At 37.1% G+C, this 15,895-nt stretch overlaps 1 protein-coding gene and 1 non-coding gene across 2 annotated transcripts in view; both read right to left on the bottom strand.

Moving 5' to 3' along the window:
• The window catches only part of WDR70 (WD repeat domain 70), a 308,191-nt gene that overhangs the window by 277,551 nt on the left and 14,745 nt on the right, over positions 1–15,895 (bottom strand). Inside the window, exons 4-5 of the mRNA XM_041749114.1 lie at positions 13,085–13,205; positions 3,316–3,511 (exon numbers count right to left, since the gene is read on the bottom strand). Coding sequence (XP_041605048.1) covers positions 3,316–3,511; positions 13,085–13,205 — 317 coding nt within the window. The remainder of the gene's footprint in view (positions 1–3,315; positions 3,512–13,084; positions 13,206–15,895) is intronic.
• LOC121488530 lies at positions 9,214–9,334 on the bottom strand. The gene has a single exon (XR_005987145.1). It is a non-coding gene; the product is annotated as a small nucleolar RNA SNORD22 (small nucleolar RNA).

The raw sequence follows: 15,895 nt of genomic DNA, 5'->3' as shown, positions 1-15,895 counted from the left end.
ATCTTTCAATTAGTATTTTCCTGCTATATTCTATTCCTCTTTCTTTCAACTCTTCTATGTCATTACATTTTAGGTGTATCATTTGTAAACAGATTATACCCGAATTTTTAAATCTAATCTGAGAATTTTAAGTGGCAAGTTAGTCCACTTACATCTACTGTTAATACTGATATATGTGTATTCATGTCTACCACCTTATTTTTTTATCTTTATTTACCAAGATTTTTTTCTCTACTTCTTTTTTCTCCTTTCCTGTCTTTTACTAGAATGATGGAGTCTTCTTCAATGGCATATTAAGAGCATTGCAATGGAAGTGGTACACACAATAAGGGGGAGCATTTTCTGTAAAGAACCTTAAAACAATAATAAAATCAACCAAAGATGAGTGTTTTTCATTATCATCATTTGCTGGCAATTCTAAAACGTCAGTTTAGAATTTTGTTTTTTACTATGATTAGTGCTCAGTTTTGGTAATATATATGAAAGCTTCAAATTGGCATATTTTATTTTTCAATAAATATTGTATCCTACCTGAAGTTAATTTAGAGAACTTCCTGTTATACAGTCTGCACCACAACACACACATACATACTCTGACATACGGTCTGCACCGCAACATGCACATAAAATACTGATATATGTATGTTTACAGATAATGTTTTGAGTCATTCAAGCTTACTTCAAGTGTAGTTTCATATCTCCAATCCTTGCTGTACTACAAATTTCTGCATTTAAGCAGCAGATTCAAAACAAACTATATTAAAACAAACAAATTTCTGCATTTAAGCAGCAGATTCAAAACAAACTATATTAAAACAAAGAAACAATACTTGAGTATCTCTCATTCTGTTATTCTTTGAATGTTATTCTTTGAGAAAAAACAAAAGATAGGAGACTAGGTTGGCAGAAGAATTCAAAAGGGCAATGTTTGTATGCCTAATTGTTCTCACCAAAAACATTCTAAAGCAGAGCATTTGATGACAATATTTACCATAATCTAGCCATTTTTCTGATTTTTACAGAAAAAAAACTTTAGAAGTTTTTACCAAATATATTATAAAATGGTATTTTCCTAGAAAAGACAAGTTAGTGAAAACAGGTATTTTTTAATATTTATTTATTTTTAAAGATTTTATTCATTTATTCATGAGAGAGAGAGAGGCAGAGACACAGGTAGAGGGAGAAGCAAGCTCCATGCAGGGAGACCAATGCAGGACTCGACCCCGGGTCCTCAGGATCATGACCTGGGCTGAAGGCGGCACTAAACTGCTGAGCCACCCGGGCTGCCCCAAACAGGTATTTTTTAAATTATGTGTTTATTTATTTATTTTTTTTTATGATAGTCACAGAGAGAGAGAGAGAGAGAGAGGCAGAGACACAGGCGGAGGGAGAAGCAGGCTCCATGCACCGGGAGCCTGATGTGGGATTCGATCCCGGGTCTCCAGGATCGCGCCCTGGGCCAAAGGCAGGCGCCAAACCGCTGCGCCACCCAGGGATCCCTAAACAGGTATTTTTTAAAAGCCACTAGAATTGGTATCAAAATAAAAAATATATATATGTGGTCAACACCACAGTTTCAGATATCTATTATGAAACAAGGTTTTCAATGAAACTATCAAATTTATCCTATGTGCCTTTTTAATTTCACATACATGTGCATACACTATTATACACACATATATCTCATGTTTCACATGAAAAAATTTTTTCAAAATTAAAATTAAAAGCTTTATCAGGGGCACCTCGATGGCTCAGTGGATTAGCGTCCCAACTCTTGGTTTCCACTCAGGTTATGATCTCAGGATCTTGAGATCAAGCCCTGCATTGGACTCGGCCCTCAGCCTGGAGTTAGCTTGAAATTCTTTATCTCTCCCTCTTTGTGCCTCTCTGCTGGCATGTTCTCTCTCTCTCTCTGTCTCTAAAATAAATAAATAAAAATCTTTAAAAACCTTTCTTTGATCATCCATGAATTAACATAAATTGACAAATTTGGTATACTGGGTATTGAACAAGAATATGCAAAGAAGGCCCATTTTGTAAAGTCAGTGACAAAAGTTGTTTCTTTTCTGACCATTACTTGTTTCATCTCATAATCATTACTGAAAATAACTTATCACAGAAGAGGGTGATATTAAAAATTTTATCCACTCCAGGTATCAAGCACACAAAGTACACACCAATGGTTTTATGTTTTCTTTTCCTATTTGGGGGTTATACAACTTATTTCTGTTCTTTGGGCAATTACTCTTAAATTATAACTTGCATACTTAAACTAAAGTTAATGAATAGCTCTAGCCTCCTCCTAAATAATACAAGGACTTCAAAATGAATGAACTGATTCTACTCTCCTATCTTCCATGTTATTGCTTACAATTTTAGATCCACTTTGTTTTTAAATTCCCCTAAACTGGGGCACCGGGTGGCTCAGTTGGCTAAGGGCTGCCTTTGACTCAGGTCATGATCACAGGGTCCTGGGACTCAGCCCCAAGTGGGGCTCCCTGCTCAGCAGGGAGTCTGCCTCTCCCTCTGCCCCTCTCCCCACTCATGCATGTTCTGTCTCCTTCTCTCTCTCAAATAGATAAAATCTTATTAAGAAAAAGCCTAAAATTATTTGGGATCCCTGGGTGGCGCAGCGGTTTAGCGCCTGCCTTTGGCCCAGGGCGCGATCCTGGGGACCTGGGATCAAATCCCACATCGGGCTCCCGGTGCATGGAGCCTGCTTCTCCCTCTGCCTGTGTCTCTGCCTCTCTCTCTCTCTCTCTGTGTGACTATCATAAATAAATAAAAATTAAAAAAAAAAAAGAAAAAGCCTAAAATTATTCATTTCTTTTCTGACCATTACTTGTTTCATCTCATAATCATTACTGAAAATAACTTATCACAGAAGAGGGTGATATTAAAAATTTTATCCACTCCAGGTATCAAGCACACAAAGTGTGTGCTTGATTTTTTTAATTTTTATTTATTTATGATAGTCACACACACAGAGAGTGACTATCATAAATAAATAAAAATTAAAAAAAAAGAAAAAGCCTAAAATTATTCATTACCATTATTTACACTACATGCTTATGTAGATTTAACAAAATTTTTATTAATTAACTCCCCTTTTTTTAACTCTCTGCTTCCTCTTGTCCATTTATTATTTCAGAGTTATATTTCCCTATTCCTCAAGTACATCCTTTAGAGTACTTTCAACAAGGGCTATCAGTAAACTCAAAACTGTTTTTTATTTGCTCTCAATCATAAATAACAGCAGGAAACTGACCCCTACACTACTCTAATGAAGTGTTAAATTACTACTGAAATACTTACCTCCTCCTCCTCTGAATCACCATCATCATCATCATCTTCTTCTACTTCTTCATAAAGAGGTGGAGGTAAAGGACCAAGGATATCTTCCTCGATATGATTACTTGGTTCTTCCATCATTTTAAGAGGTAAAGGAGGGCCAATTAACTCATCCTCAGAAGAACCAGAACTCTCTTCACTCTCACTGCTGCTTGTATCCCTGAAAATACAGAAACATAAACTCTTTGCCTCTGCCGCAACAAATACACTCTAGAGATAATACTAAATTCCCAGGAAACCCTGCTTTTGCCTTTTAACAACTGTGTTTTTATTTAAATTAATTAATTAATGTGTAACTTGTTAAATCTGTAATTCAAGCATTAAATGTGTAACTCAGATACTATTTTATCTTAAAGTAAAAAGTTTCTTTTATCTACTTATCTTAACCTAAATGTAAATTAAAGTGCCCATTAGGTCATCCTAACTCATAAAGAGCCAGCAGAACAACTGGAATATGGAAGAAAAACTACAAAATACTACATCCATAAGAAAGAAAACCACCAAGATGACCAATGTCTCTCTTTACTATAACTGAATCCAATTACTGTTTACCAAAGAAGCAAATAAAGCCAGTTGTGTGAGAAAACATTTCAATATATTTTCTGAAATACAAATTATTTGTTAATTCAAGTTTGCGGAATTGCTAAAATGTTATATGTAGCAACCCTGGATTCTACAACTATCTTACTCTAGAGAGTATCCCACTGATTCTCAACTGTTTTTTCACCCAGCACACTTGTGAACTGTTACACACTTTCATTGAGGTCTTTATTACACACCTCTAGACATTCTGAAAGTCACCACCTCCACCTCCTACCGCATCCCAAAGGGTTGAGAATTACATTCCTAATTATATTAATTCTATCAAATATTTTATAAAATTCAAAGTAATACTGCCCTCTACTAAAATATTTCTAGTATGGGGCACCCGGGTGGTTCAGTGGGTTAAGAATCTGTCTTCAACTCAGATTATGATCCCAAGTTCCAGGATCAAATCCTGAATTGGACTCCCCACTCAGCGGGGAGTCTGTTTCTCCCTCTGACTCTCCCCCATCTCATGCTCTCTCTCTCTCTCTCTCTCTCTCTCTCTCTCTCAAATAAATAAAAAACTAAAAAATAAAACATGTCTAGTATGTAAACTCTATGAAAGCAGAAATCTGTTGTGTTCATTGCTGTCTCTAACACCTTATCTAAATGATACCCAACATATAACAGGCAATCAATATCTAATGAAGAAAAAATGAAATTTTTCTTTTTTATTTTCATCTAAGTTCAATATATCAAAGGAAATGCATACATGCATGTTGTCCATATACAAAGGTTCCTACCTTTAGAGCAGGCAAAGCTTCACAAAGAGAGTTTTCTCTTTGTTTTTGCAATGGTTTAGCTCCCTGGGCTCCAGCCCCACAGGCCTTCTTTCAAACTGAAGAGGTTAAGGTTGGTCCAGCATGAGGGTCTTTGCACTTGCAAGTCCCCTCTGCAGGAATGGATTTTTATTTTTTTTATTTTTTTTTTAGGAATGGATTTTTAAATGGCCTTTTTGTTCATTCAGATCTCATCAAATATCACCTCCTCAAAGAGGATTTATATGCCCCCTTTCTCAACTTTATGGAACACACTGCTATCAGTCACCATTTTCTTCATTATCTTACTTTGATTATCTTTATCACATACCTAAATTATCTTATTTGATTGGTTATGTAGTTGTTTATAATCTGTTATCTGTCTCCTCAAATACCCCACAACAATAGGAGCTCACAGATCTCATTTGACTTGTTAATTGCTATAGCCCCAATGCCTAAAGCAGTGCCTACTCCACAACAGATACTCAATAACTAACAGCTGAATGACTGAGTAGATTTTTATTAAAGTAGTCACACTCCAAAATGTTCTCATCATTAAGTCACAAATTCTAGCTATACTAGTTTAAAAATCACAGATTTTCACAGACTTTCTGAATGCAAAATTATTGAGGGCACAGACAGCTCTAAACTAAAATATTAATCCTTAGCACCTGTTTTAACTGAGTTAACTCGTTCAGAAATAAGCACTGAACTGAGAACTAAATGAATCCATATTGATGTCATGGCTGACTATATAGTCCTAATACTGACATGAAACTGAATGGAATGTATCAGCTTCTATGCAGCTTCTAGTTTCACTTCTGTCTTCCTGCTTCTAATGTACACAAGACAAAAAAATAATAATTTTTAACAGATTTTCAATTTCTGAAAAACAAAGTCCATTAAATTATGTCCAAAAATGTGACAGAAAACAGAACCATTCCACATTTAAAATTTGCCTTAATTCAATGGTGTACCAAGTTATGAACCTGAGAAATAATATGTATCTGAGGAGTCAAAAACCTAATATTTTCCTCAGCTGACTTTTTAAAAAGATTTTATTAGAGAGAGAGATAAAGAAAGAGAAACACAAGGAGGGGGAATGGCAGAGGGAAGAACAAGCAGACTTCTCGCTGAGCAAGGAGCCCAACATGGGGCCCAATTCCAAGACCCAGGATCACAACGTAAGCCAAGGGCAGATGATTAACCAGCTGAGCCACCCAAGCAAGCACCCCTCAGCTGACTTTTTAAGAGAGCTTAGCTAAGCATTAAATATGTAATTATAGGAGATGCCTGGGTCCCCTAAAACAAACAAACAAATAAATAAATAAATAAATAAATAAATAAATAAATAAATAAATCTGAATGAAATACAGCCAACAGAGCAGAAGAATTCCAGAACCAAATTAAAATTATCATTAGAAATAATTTAGATATAACAAGCATGCATCTAAAGATGGTGAAGAAGATGATCACCATGTAATGACTGCTGAACATCCATAAAATAAAATAGAAAACTAAGCTGCAATGTACATTACATATTGGAATCACCAAGATAAGCCAAAACTTTGGCCATGACAAAAGCCATGACAAGAAAAAAAAAGTTGGACCCCTACTTCACACCATATGCAAAATTAACCCAAAATGAACCAATGACCAAAATATAAGAGCTAAAACCATAAAATTCTTAAAAGAAAAGAGGGGAGATCTTCATGATCTATACTTTGGCAATGGATTCTTAGATACAATACCAAAGGCATAAGCAACAAAAAGAAAAAATATGTAAGTTGGACTTCATCGAAATTTAAAACTCTAATGCATCAAAGTAAATTATTAAAGTGAAAAGACAGGGGCGCTGGCTGACTCAGTTGGTAGAGAATGTGAGTTCAAGCCCCACATGTGGCATAGAGTTTATTTTAAAAAATATATTTTAAAAAGTGAAAAGATAACCTATGGAATGGAAGAAAATATCTGCAAATCATATACAGAATATATGAAGAACTCTTATAATTCAACAACAGAAAGGCAAATAATCCAATTTAAAAATGGTTACAGGGATGCCTGGGTGGCTCAGCGGTTGGGCGCCTGCCTTCGGCCCAGGTCGCAATCCCAGGATCTGGGATCGAGTCCCACATCGGGCTCCCTGTGAGGAGCCCGCTTCTCCCTCTGCCTATGTCTCTGCCTCTCTCTCTCTTTCTTTGTGTGTCTCTCATAAATAAATAAATCTTAAAAAAATAAATAAAAATGGTTACAGAACTTCATTATTTCTTCAAGGACTATATGCAAATGGCCAGTAAGCACATCAAAAGATGCTCGACATCATTAGATATTAGGGGAAACGAAAATCAAAACTGCAATGAGATACCACTTCACACCTACTAGATTGACTACAATAAAAACAGAACAAAATGGAAAATAACTATAATGGCAAGAATGTGGAAAAACTGGAATCCTCATACATTGTTGATAGGAATGTAAAATGGTGCAATCACTGTGGAACAGTTTGGCAATTCCTTAAAAAGAAAGATAAACATAAAACTACCTTATGACTCATAAATTCCACTTCTAGGCTTATATTCAAAAGAATTAAACACTCAAAAACATATATTCGTACACTAATGTTCATTACATTGAGAGTACTCAAAAAGTGAGAACAATCTATATGTTCCTCAACAAACAAATGGATAAACAAATTGTGATGTTTATATACAATGGAATACTATTCAGCCGTTTAAAGGAATGATGTTCTAATACAACACAAAAGTGGAAAATATCTTGCAAAGTGAAGGAAGCCAGACATGAAGGTTACAATTGAGAAATATGAAGGTAAACTAAAAATGAAAAACAAAAAAATTTAAAGTTTTCTCTGAGAAACAAGAAATTATGAATAGGGAAAAACAAGGTTTTATAATGTTTGATTTTATAATGTGTATAAAATACTTCAATAAAAATTTGAAAGGTCAGTGGTTGTTAGGAGTCAGGAGGAGGCAAGAAAAAGTAGGTAGAGCACAGGAGATGTTTATGGCACTGAAACTACTCTGATTGATACTATAATGATGGCTACCTGTCAGTACATACTTATCCTACAGAATGTATAGTTATCAAAGAGCAAACCCTCATGAAAACTATGGATTCTTTGTGATGACATGTCAGCACAGGTTCATGGATTATAACAAATGTACCACTCTGGTGGAGGATGTTGATGATGGGGGAGGCTGTGAATATAGGAGAACAAGGGGTATATGGAAAAAAACCTCTGCACCTCTATTCAATGTTGCTATGAGCCTAAAACTCATTTAAAAAATAAAGTCCAGGGATCCCTGGGTGGCGCAGCAGTTTAGCGCCTGCCTTTGGCCCAGGGCGCGATCCTGGAGACCCAGGATCGAATCCCACGTCGGGCTCCTGGTGCATGGAGCCTGCTTCTCCCTCTGCCTGTGTCTCTGCCTCTCTCTCTCTCTCTCTCTGTGTGACTATCATAAATAAATAAAAATTTAAAAAAAAAATAATAAAGTCCATTGGGACACCTGCGTAGCTCAGCAGTTGGGTGCTGCCTTCGACTCAGATCATGATCCCAGGATCCGGGATCGAGTCCCACATCAGGCTCCCTGTGAGAAGCCTACTTCTCCCTCTGCCTGTGTCTCTGCCTTTCTCTCTCTCAGTCTGTGTCTCTCATGAATAAGTAAATAAATCTTTTTTTTTAAATAAATAAAGTCTATTAAATGTTTCAAAAATTAAAACTAAAGAGGCTGGGAAGATTGATTATCCATATGAAGGAAAAATAAAACTGGATGACAACTTCACCATTATCCACAAAAAGCAATTCTACATTAATTAAAAACCTAAATATGAAAAACAAAACTTGAAAACTTCAGGAAAAAATACATAGGAAGCTGAGGTGCCCAGGTGGTTCAGTCGATTAAGCATCTGCCTTGGGCTCGGGTCAAGATCCCAGGGTCCTGGGCTCCAGCCTCACATTGGGTACCCTGTTCAGTGGGGTGTCTGCCTCTCCCTCTCCCTCAGACCCTTCCCCCAGTTAGTGTGTGCACATACTCTCTCTCAAATAAATAAATACAATCTTTTATCAAAAGATTGTTTTTTGAAGGTTAAACTTTTATTCAGCAAGGCTCGAACAATTACATGCTAATTTCCAGCTAGGTTGCACCAAAAATGACTTAAAAATTTCCTTTTGGGGGGATCCCTGGGTGGCTCAGCAGTTTAGTGCCTGCCTTTGGCCCAGGGCATGATCCTGGAGTTCTGGGATTGAGTCCCACATCAGGCTCCCTGCATGGAGCCTGCTTCTTCCTCTCTCTCTGCCGGTCTCTGCCCCTCTCTCTGTGTGTGTCTCTCATGAATAAATAAATAAAAACCTTTAAAAAAAATTTCCTCCTGGTATCCCTGAAGAACTGGATTCCTGTTATATAAAAGCTTTGTTCTTTTTTTAGACCTACAAAAAGGTATGTACAATTGACTTCACCAAATGATCTATTCCCTTTTCCCATATTTAGAGAAATCCCTTATGATCCCTCAGTTCCTTCTGGAGCAAGCTTCCTCCTTTCCCCCAGCCAGCCCCAGTGGGTTCACCTTTACAGGCTCTGGGACTAGGACAGGAGGTAAGACATGTGACTGTTTCTTCTCTGGGATAAAAGACTTTTTATTTATTCATTTGGGAGAGAGCAAGTATGTACACAAGAACACAAGCAGCAGGGAAGGTCAGAGGGAGAAGAAGCAGACTCTCCACTGAGCAGAGTGTCCAACGCAAGGCTGGAGCCCAAGACCTGGGGATCTTGACCCGAGCCCAAGGCAGACGCTTAATCAACTGAGCCTCTCAGGCACCCCAATAAATCTTTTAAAAAAATAGGAAGTTATTTTATGATCTCAGAGTAAGGACTCATTTCTTAAAACACAAAAACACCACAGGGGTGCCTGGGTGGTTCAATAGGTTGGGTGTTTGACTCTTGATTTCAGCTAAGGTGGTGATCTCAGGGTCATGGGATCAAGCCCTATGTCGGGTGTCAGACTCCAAGCTTAGCAAGGGGTTTGCTTCTCTCCCTCTCTCTTTGCCCCTTTCCCCAGTGCACACTGACTCTCTCTCAAATAAATATCTCTCTCAAATAAACAAATCTTAAAAACACACACACACAAAAACATCACAAAAAAGGTTAACAAACCAGAATACATTAGAATTTGAAACTTCTATTTAAAGAACACAACTGAAAAATAAAAATTAGTAATAAACATCAAGCAACCCAGTAGAAAATCCTGCAGAAGAAAAAGTATATTACAAAAAATCTTTTTAAAAATGATGCACAACTACATTGGTTACCAGCAAAATGCAAATGAACACCATAAGGGTATCACTTCACAACAATCAGATTGGCAAATATACAAATGTGTAATAATAATGGGTGTTGGCAAGCATGTGGAGCAACAGAACTTCTTGCACTCCGCTGTTGGTAATGTAAATGGATATAAAGTCTTTAGAAATTAACTGAGCCAAACCTCATAAAGATAAATATGTACTTAACTCAAAGACCTAACAAGTCTAATACTAGATATATCATCTAATGAAATTTCTGTACAGCAGTCTCTCCATCACTGCCGTGCCTACTGTTCCCTTGCAATGTATTCAATAAACTTCTATGAAAGGAAGGGAGGGAGGGAAGAAGGAAAAAAGGAAGGGAAGCTTTGGTGGATATAAGACAGAGGATGATGGGGTGCCTACGTGGCTCAGTCAGTTAAGCGTCTGACTCTTGTTTCCACTCAGGTCATGATCTCAGGGTCATGAGATGGAGTCTGCATTGGGCTCCATGCTCAGCAAGAAGTCGGCCTGAGATTCTCTCTCTCCCTCTGCTCCTCACCACTGTCCACCACACACATACCCTCACTCTCTACCTCTCTATTAAACATATAAAGTCTTAGGAAAAAACAAAAAACAGGATGGCTACAAGGCAGTCACTAAAAATGTATTTTATGATAATATAGAAAAAAGCCCTAAATTGATTAGAAATTAGAAAAATTACAGTATATTCCTAAAAGGAAAACCAAACTGCACTGAATATAAATGAACTATAGTCTCATTTGCCACCATGAATGAATCTCAAAAATATCTTGCTGTGGGGCACCTGGGTGATTCAGTTGGTTAAGCATCTGACTCTTGATCTCTGCTCAAGTCTTGCTCTTAGGGTCCCGAGTTCAATTCCTACATTGTGTGTAGAGTAGGTGTAGAGCCTACTTTAAAAAAAAAAAAAAAAAAAAAAAGATATTTTGGGAGCATCTAGGTGGCTCAGTCAGTAAAATGCCCGACTCTTGATTTCAACTCAGGTCATGATCTCAGGGTCATGAGATCGAGCCCCATTGTCAGTTCCATGCTGGGCATGGGGCCTGCTTAGGATTCACTCTCTACCTCTTCCTGTGCTTCTCCTTCTCCCACCCCCCAAAAAAATCTTGAATTTAAAAAAGATTTTTTTTTAAGTACACTCACAACAGCATTAACAGCTTCTATATAAAATAAGAAATCATATAAAATAACATTATTTAGGAATACACTTATATCTAAAAAAACTATCAAAAAGAAGAAGGAAGGATAAACAAACTGGAGGAGAGAAATATGAGCAGAAAGACGACTTCACACTGGTAAAGCCCTACACTATTGGTATTTAATCCGCTGTTTGCTTTAAATGTAGGATATCGAAAGTTTTATATGTATGACATACTTTGTAACAAAAACTTTTTGTTCAATTAAGGGGATAACATCCCTGACCTTCAGTGTCCATAGTCTTATACAAGAACAGTACATGATAGAATATAATACACTAAGTGCTATACTAGACATTTAAAGAGAAAGGTCTTATACATACAAAATAATATTATATATGTCTCAGGGATACAGAAATACATCATAACATTATAAAGAGATACGTGAAAAAAATTTACATTTAGAAAGTTGGTTACTTCTGCAAAAAAGGGAGGATGACACAATGGAAGGCAGTTCTAGGAAGTGTTCACTGTAAAAGTTTACTTCTTAAGTTGTCTAATGAGTACTGTCCTTTATTACCCTTTTGAAAGTCTTAAATATTTCATAATAATTTCTCATTTAAAATATTAAAGTAATTTTTATTAAATCTAGAAAAACAGAGAATTGCATAATAATCTCCTATGTGAGGGAAAATAATTGCCTAAGAAATAGATCTTTTTTTTTTTTTAAAGATTTTATTTATTTATTCATAAGAGACACAGAGAGAGAGAGAGGCAGAGACACAGGCAGAAGGAGAAGCAAGCCCCATGCAGGGAGCCCGATGCGGGACTCAACCCTAAAACTCCAGGATTATGCCCTGGGTTGAAGGTGGGCACTAAACCGCCGAGACACCCAGGGATCTCCTTAAGAAATAGATCTTAAAAACATTAAAATATGACCAAACACATGAAAAAATGTTAGTACAATGAAATATGATATAAGTAAGATTTTTTAAGAAGCTAGAGAATGAGAAAAAAATATCAAATCTAGTAAGTTTATCAATATACATATAAATTATGGGTCCAAATTCAAGTGGAGAAAGAAATAATCATTTATTTATTTTAAAGACATCAAAATCACACACAAAAAATACATAGCCTTAAGGCAATTAAAATTATGCAAAAATTACAAAACTTCAAGATACCTCAATGAAAAATCATTTAGCAGTTTTCTCCTGCCTGTATGTTTTACTGTTATTTTTTTCGAATATATGAAAGCCACTGGCAAAAGGGCCATCAAAAGTCCTTAACTAAGGTATATTTTCTTATTTATTTAAAAATGTATATTGTTGGGATTCCTGGGTGGCGCAGCGGTTTGGCGCCTGCCTTTGGCCCAGGGCGCGATCCTGGAGATCCGGGATCGAATCCCACATCAGGCTCCCGGTGCATGGAGCCTGCTTCTCCCTCTGCCTGTGTCTCTGCCTCTCTCTCTCTCACTGTGTTCCTATCATAAATAAATAAAAATTAAAAAATAAAAAAAATAATAATAATTTTAAAAATGTATATTGTTTATAAAATTTCAAGAAAATTCTTTTTAATTATGGGCTCTTCCCTCCAAGTAAAAACGTCACCGTGTCCCTTACTAGGACCACTAAAGATGGCTTCCCATAGTGCCAATGCATAGTAATTGTGGTGACCAACAAAAGAAGTTGCTGTTAGCTTTCCATCTCTGAGAAAACTAAAATCTGATAGTGCTTACTTGCTGACCTCTAATTAGAACTAGAGATCTTTAAAAAGAAAATTAATTTTCTTAGAAAAAAATCAGTCATTATCCTCTCCTTTTTCTCTTTGCAATAACTACCAATTTCAATTATCTAAAACTAAACACCTAAATGGGAATGACAGTTTAAAAGAATCTTTTTGAGAAAGTCAAGCACCTGGATGATGATTTAGAGCAATCTCTGACTACATGTGCGCCTGAAGATGTTGGTTCAATATCTTCATTTTGCCTTCTTAATTCTTTCTCTCTGTTCATTTCCTCTTCTTTTTCTCTTGCTTCTGAAAAGATCAAAAAAATTTCCAAGTTAGACTTGAAAATTTGTCAGTATTGAGAAAATAACTGAACTACTACATATCAACATAAAATATAGTGAATAAAAATTGTGATGGAAAATTTACAGATCTGTTTAGGAAAATAACACATATGGTAAACAAAACTAGTATGTGAATAGTACATGAATGACATTGCACTATCTAAGGGGGCACCTGACTGGCTCAGTCTGTGCAGCATGTGACTTGACCTCAGGGTTTTTTTTTTTGTTTTAAGATTTTATTTATTTATTTATTCATGAGAGACACACACAGAGAGAGGCAGAGACACAGGCAGAGGGAGAAGCAGGCTCCCTGCAAGGAGCCCAATGTGGGACTCGACCCCAGGTCCCCAGGATCACACCCTGAGCTGCAGACAGCACTAAACCGCTGCGCCACCAGGGCTGCCCTTGACCTCAGGGTTTGAGGTTTGAACCCCATGTTGGGTACAGAGATTGCTTAAAAATAAAATCTTAGAAAAATAAATAAAAATTTAAAAAGTAAAAAGATATGGAAGGTGAAAAGTAAAACACAAAGTATCCAAAGGTAAGATTTTAGGTAATTTCATCTTTACTTTTAATGTTTTAAACTATAAACTCAGAATTTTGTTCATTTCTGACTTTCCCACACTGGATTCGTGACCAGGGCCTTCTACAAAAACCATGAGAATATTTCAAATTTCTTGAATTATTTACCCCAGAGAGACAAAAAAAATTATCCCAAGAAATTCAATCTTTTTTCCTCTGATAATGTCACTCTACAATTGGGGGACATAGAGGAAGTAAATGAATTATATGAATAGTTTGGTTCTCAACTGTCACCATCCTCAATAACCTGAGGTAATCTTTAACATTTTTTCCTAATAACTGGTTCACAGGCACTGAGGAGGGCACTTGATGGGATGAGCACTGGGTGTTATACTATATGTTGGAAAATTTAATTTAAATTTTAAAAAATGTAAAAATAAACAGATTATTAATTTTGAAAAAAAACTTTTTCTTGGGATCCCTGGGTGGCGCAGCGGTTTGGCGCCTGCCTTTGGCCCAGGGCACGATCCTGGAGACCGGGATCGAATCCCACATCGGGCTCCCAGTGCATGGAGCCTGCTTCTCCCTCTGCCTGTGTCTCTGCCTCTCTCTCTCTCTCTCTCTCTCTCTCTCTGTGACTATCATAAATAAATTTAAAAAAATAAAAAAAATAAAAAAACTTTTTCTTAATAATAAAAAAAAATACACCTAAATAATATCAAAGGCATAATTAAATTTAAAAAAAAATGGGATCCCTGGGTGGCGCAGCGGTTTGGCGCCTGCCTTTGGCCCAGGACGCAATCCTGGAGACCCGGGGTCGAATCCCACATCAGGCTCCCAGTGCATGGAGCCTGCTTCTCCCTCTGCCTGTGTCTCTGCCTCTCTCTGTGTATGACTACTGTAGATAAATTAAAAAAAAAAAAAAGGCATAATTAATTGGAATGTTGTATTCTTTAGGGTCTTTTGTGGATACAATATGGAGGATAAAAAACAGGAGATAATGGGCATCTGGGTGGCTCAGCAAAGGCCTTCAGCTCAGGTCATGATAATGGGTCCTCATATCAAGTCCTACATCAGGCTCCCTGCTCACCAGGAATCTGCTTCTCCCTCAGCCCTCCCCCACTGCTCATGATCTAATAAATAAAATCTTAAAAAAAAAAGGGAGATAAACATATTTGGACAACTAGATAGACTTTTATTTCAAATAGGGAAGTTAAAACTCCACAGGAAGAGGTAAGGCAAACACTATAGCTCTAGCTTGTGTTGATATTTTTTGTGCTCCCCACTGGGCTAAGGTGGATTGGGAGTCAATTCTGCACTCTGATGCTGAGGTTGAAAAAAAATTAAAATAAGGAAAATAAAGTCCAAATAGAAGAGTGGGCCTGCATGGCTCCTACCGTCATCCTGATTCTCCAGTCAATCCCTCCATATTCCCCAGCGTAGGAGGGGAGAGGCTGGGGGGTAAAATCACATTTGGACACTTCATCCTAGGCTCTCATCTTGGGGCACTTCTGACCTTAATTAGTAAACAATACCTAGGCATACATTATTAACCTCCTGTGCAACAGCCATTTCTTTCTTTTGCCCTTGCTAAGAAAAACCACAGTTTTCTCCAGATAAGTAACAAGTACTTAAGTAGATGCTGGTTCCCTGCCCAGAGAGGGTTAAGCTGGATTCCAAATCAACTCAATGGCTCTTCCAGTGGCTTTTTTTTTGAATTGATGTTCCACACTAATACTAGTCAATAAGATGTGAGAAGTCATCTGGAGAAACATCTGAGAAAGATTTTACATCTAAAAAAAAAAAGATATACAAAATAGGATCCTTTCGGCGTGGGGAGAAGCTCATCTGGATAAAACAAAACTTCACTTAAAATCTGGGTTATGGGACGCCTGGGTGGCTCAGCAGTTGAGCATCTGCCTTTGGCTCAGGGGGTGATCCTGGAGTCCCAGGCTCAAGTCCCACACTGGGCTCCCTGCAAGAAGCCTGCTTCTCCCCCTGCCTATGGCTCTGCCTCTCTCTGTATCTCTCATGAATAAATAAAATCTTTAAAAAAAAAATTTTTTTGAGTCATGAGGACAGTCACTTTAAAACAAGTCAATATCCTGGGATGCCTGGGTGGCTCAGTGGTTG

This window comes from Vulpes lagopus, chromosome 3 (genome assembly GCF_018345385.1).
Source record: "Vulpes lagopus strain Blue_001 chromosome 3, ASM1834538v1, whole genome shotgun sequence".
NCBI lineage: Eukaryota > Metazoa > Chordata > Mammalia > Carnivora > Canidae > Vulpes > Vulpes lagopus.
The sequence above is the reverse complement of the archived record's forward strand: the minus strand, read 5'-3'. Positions and strand labels throughout refer to the sequence as shown.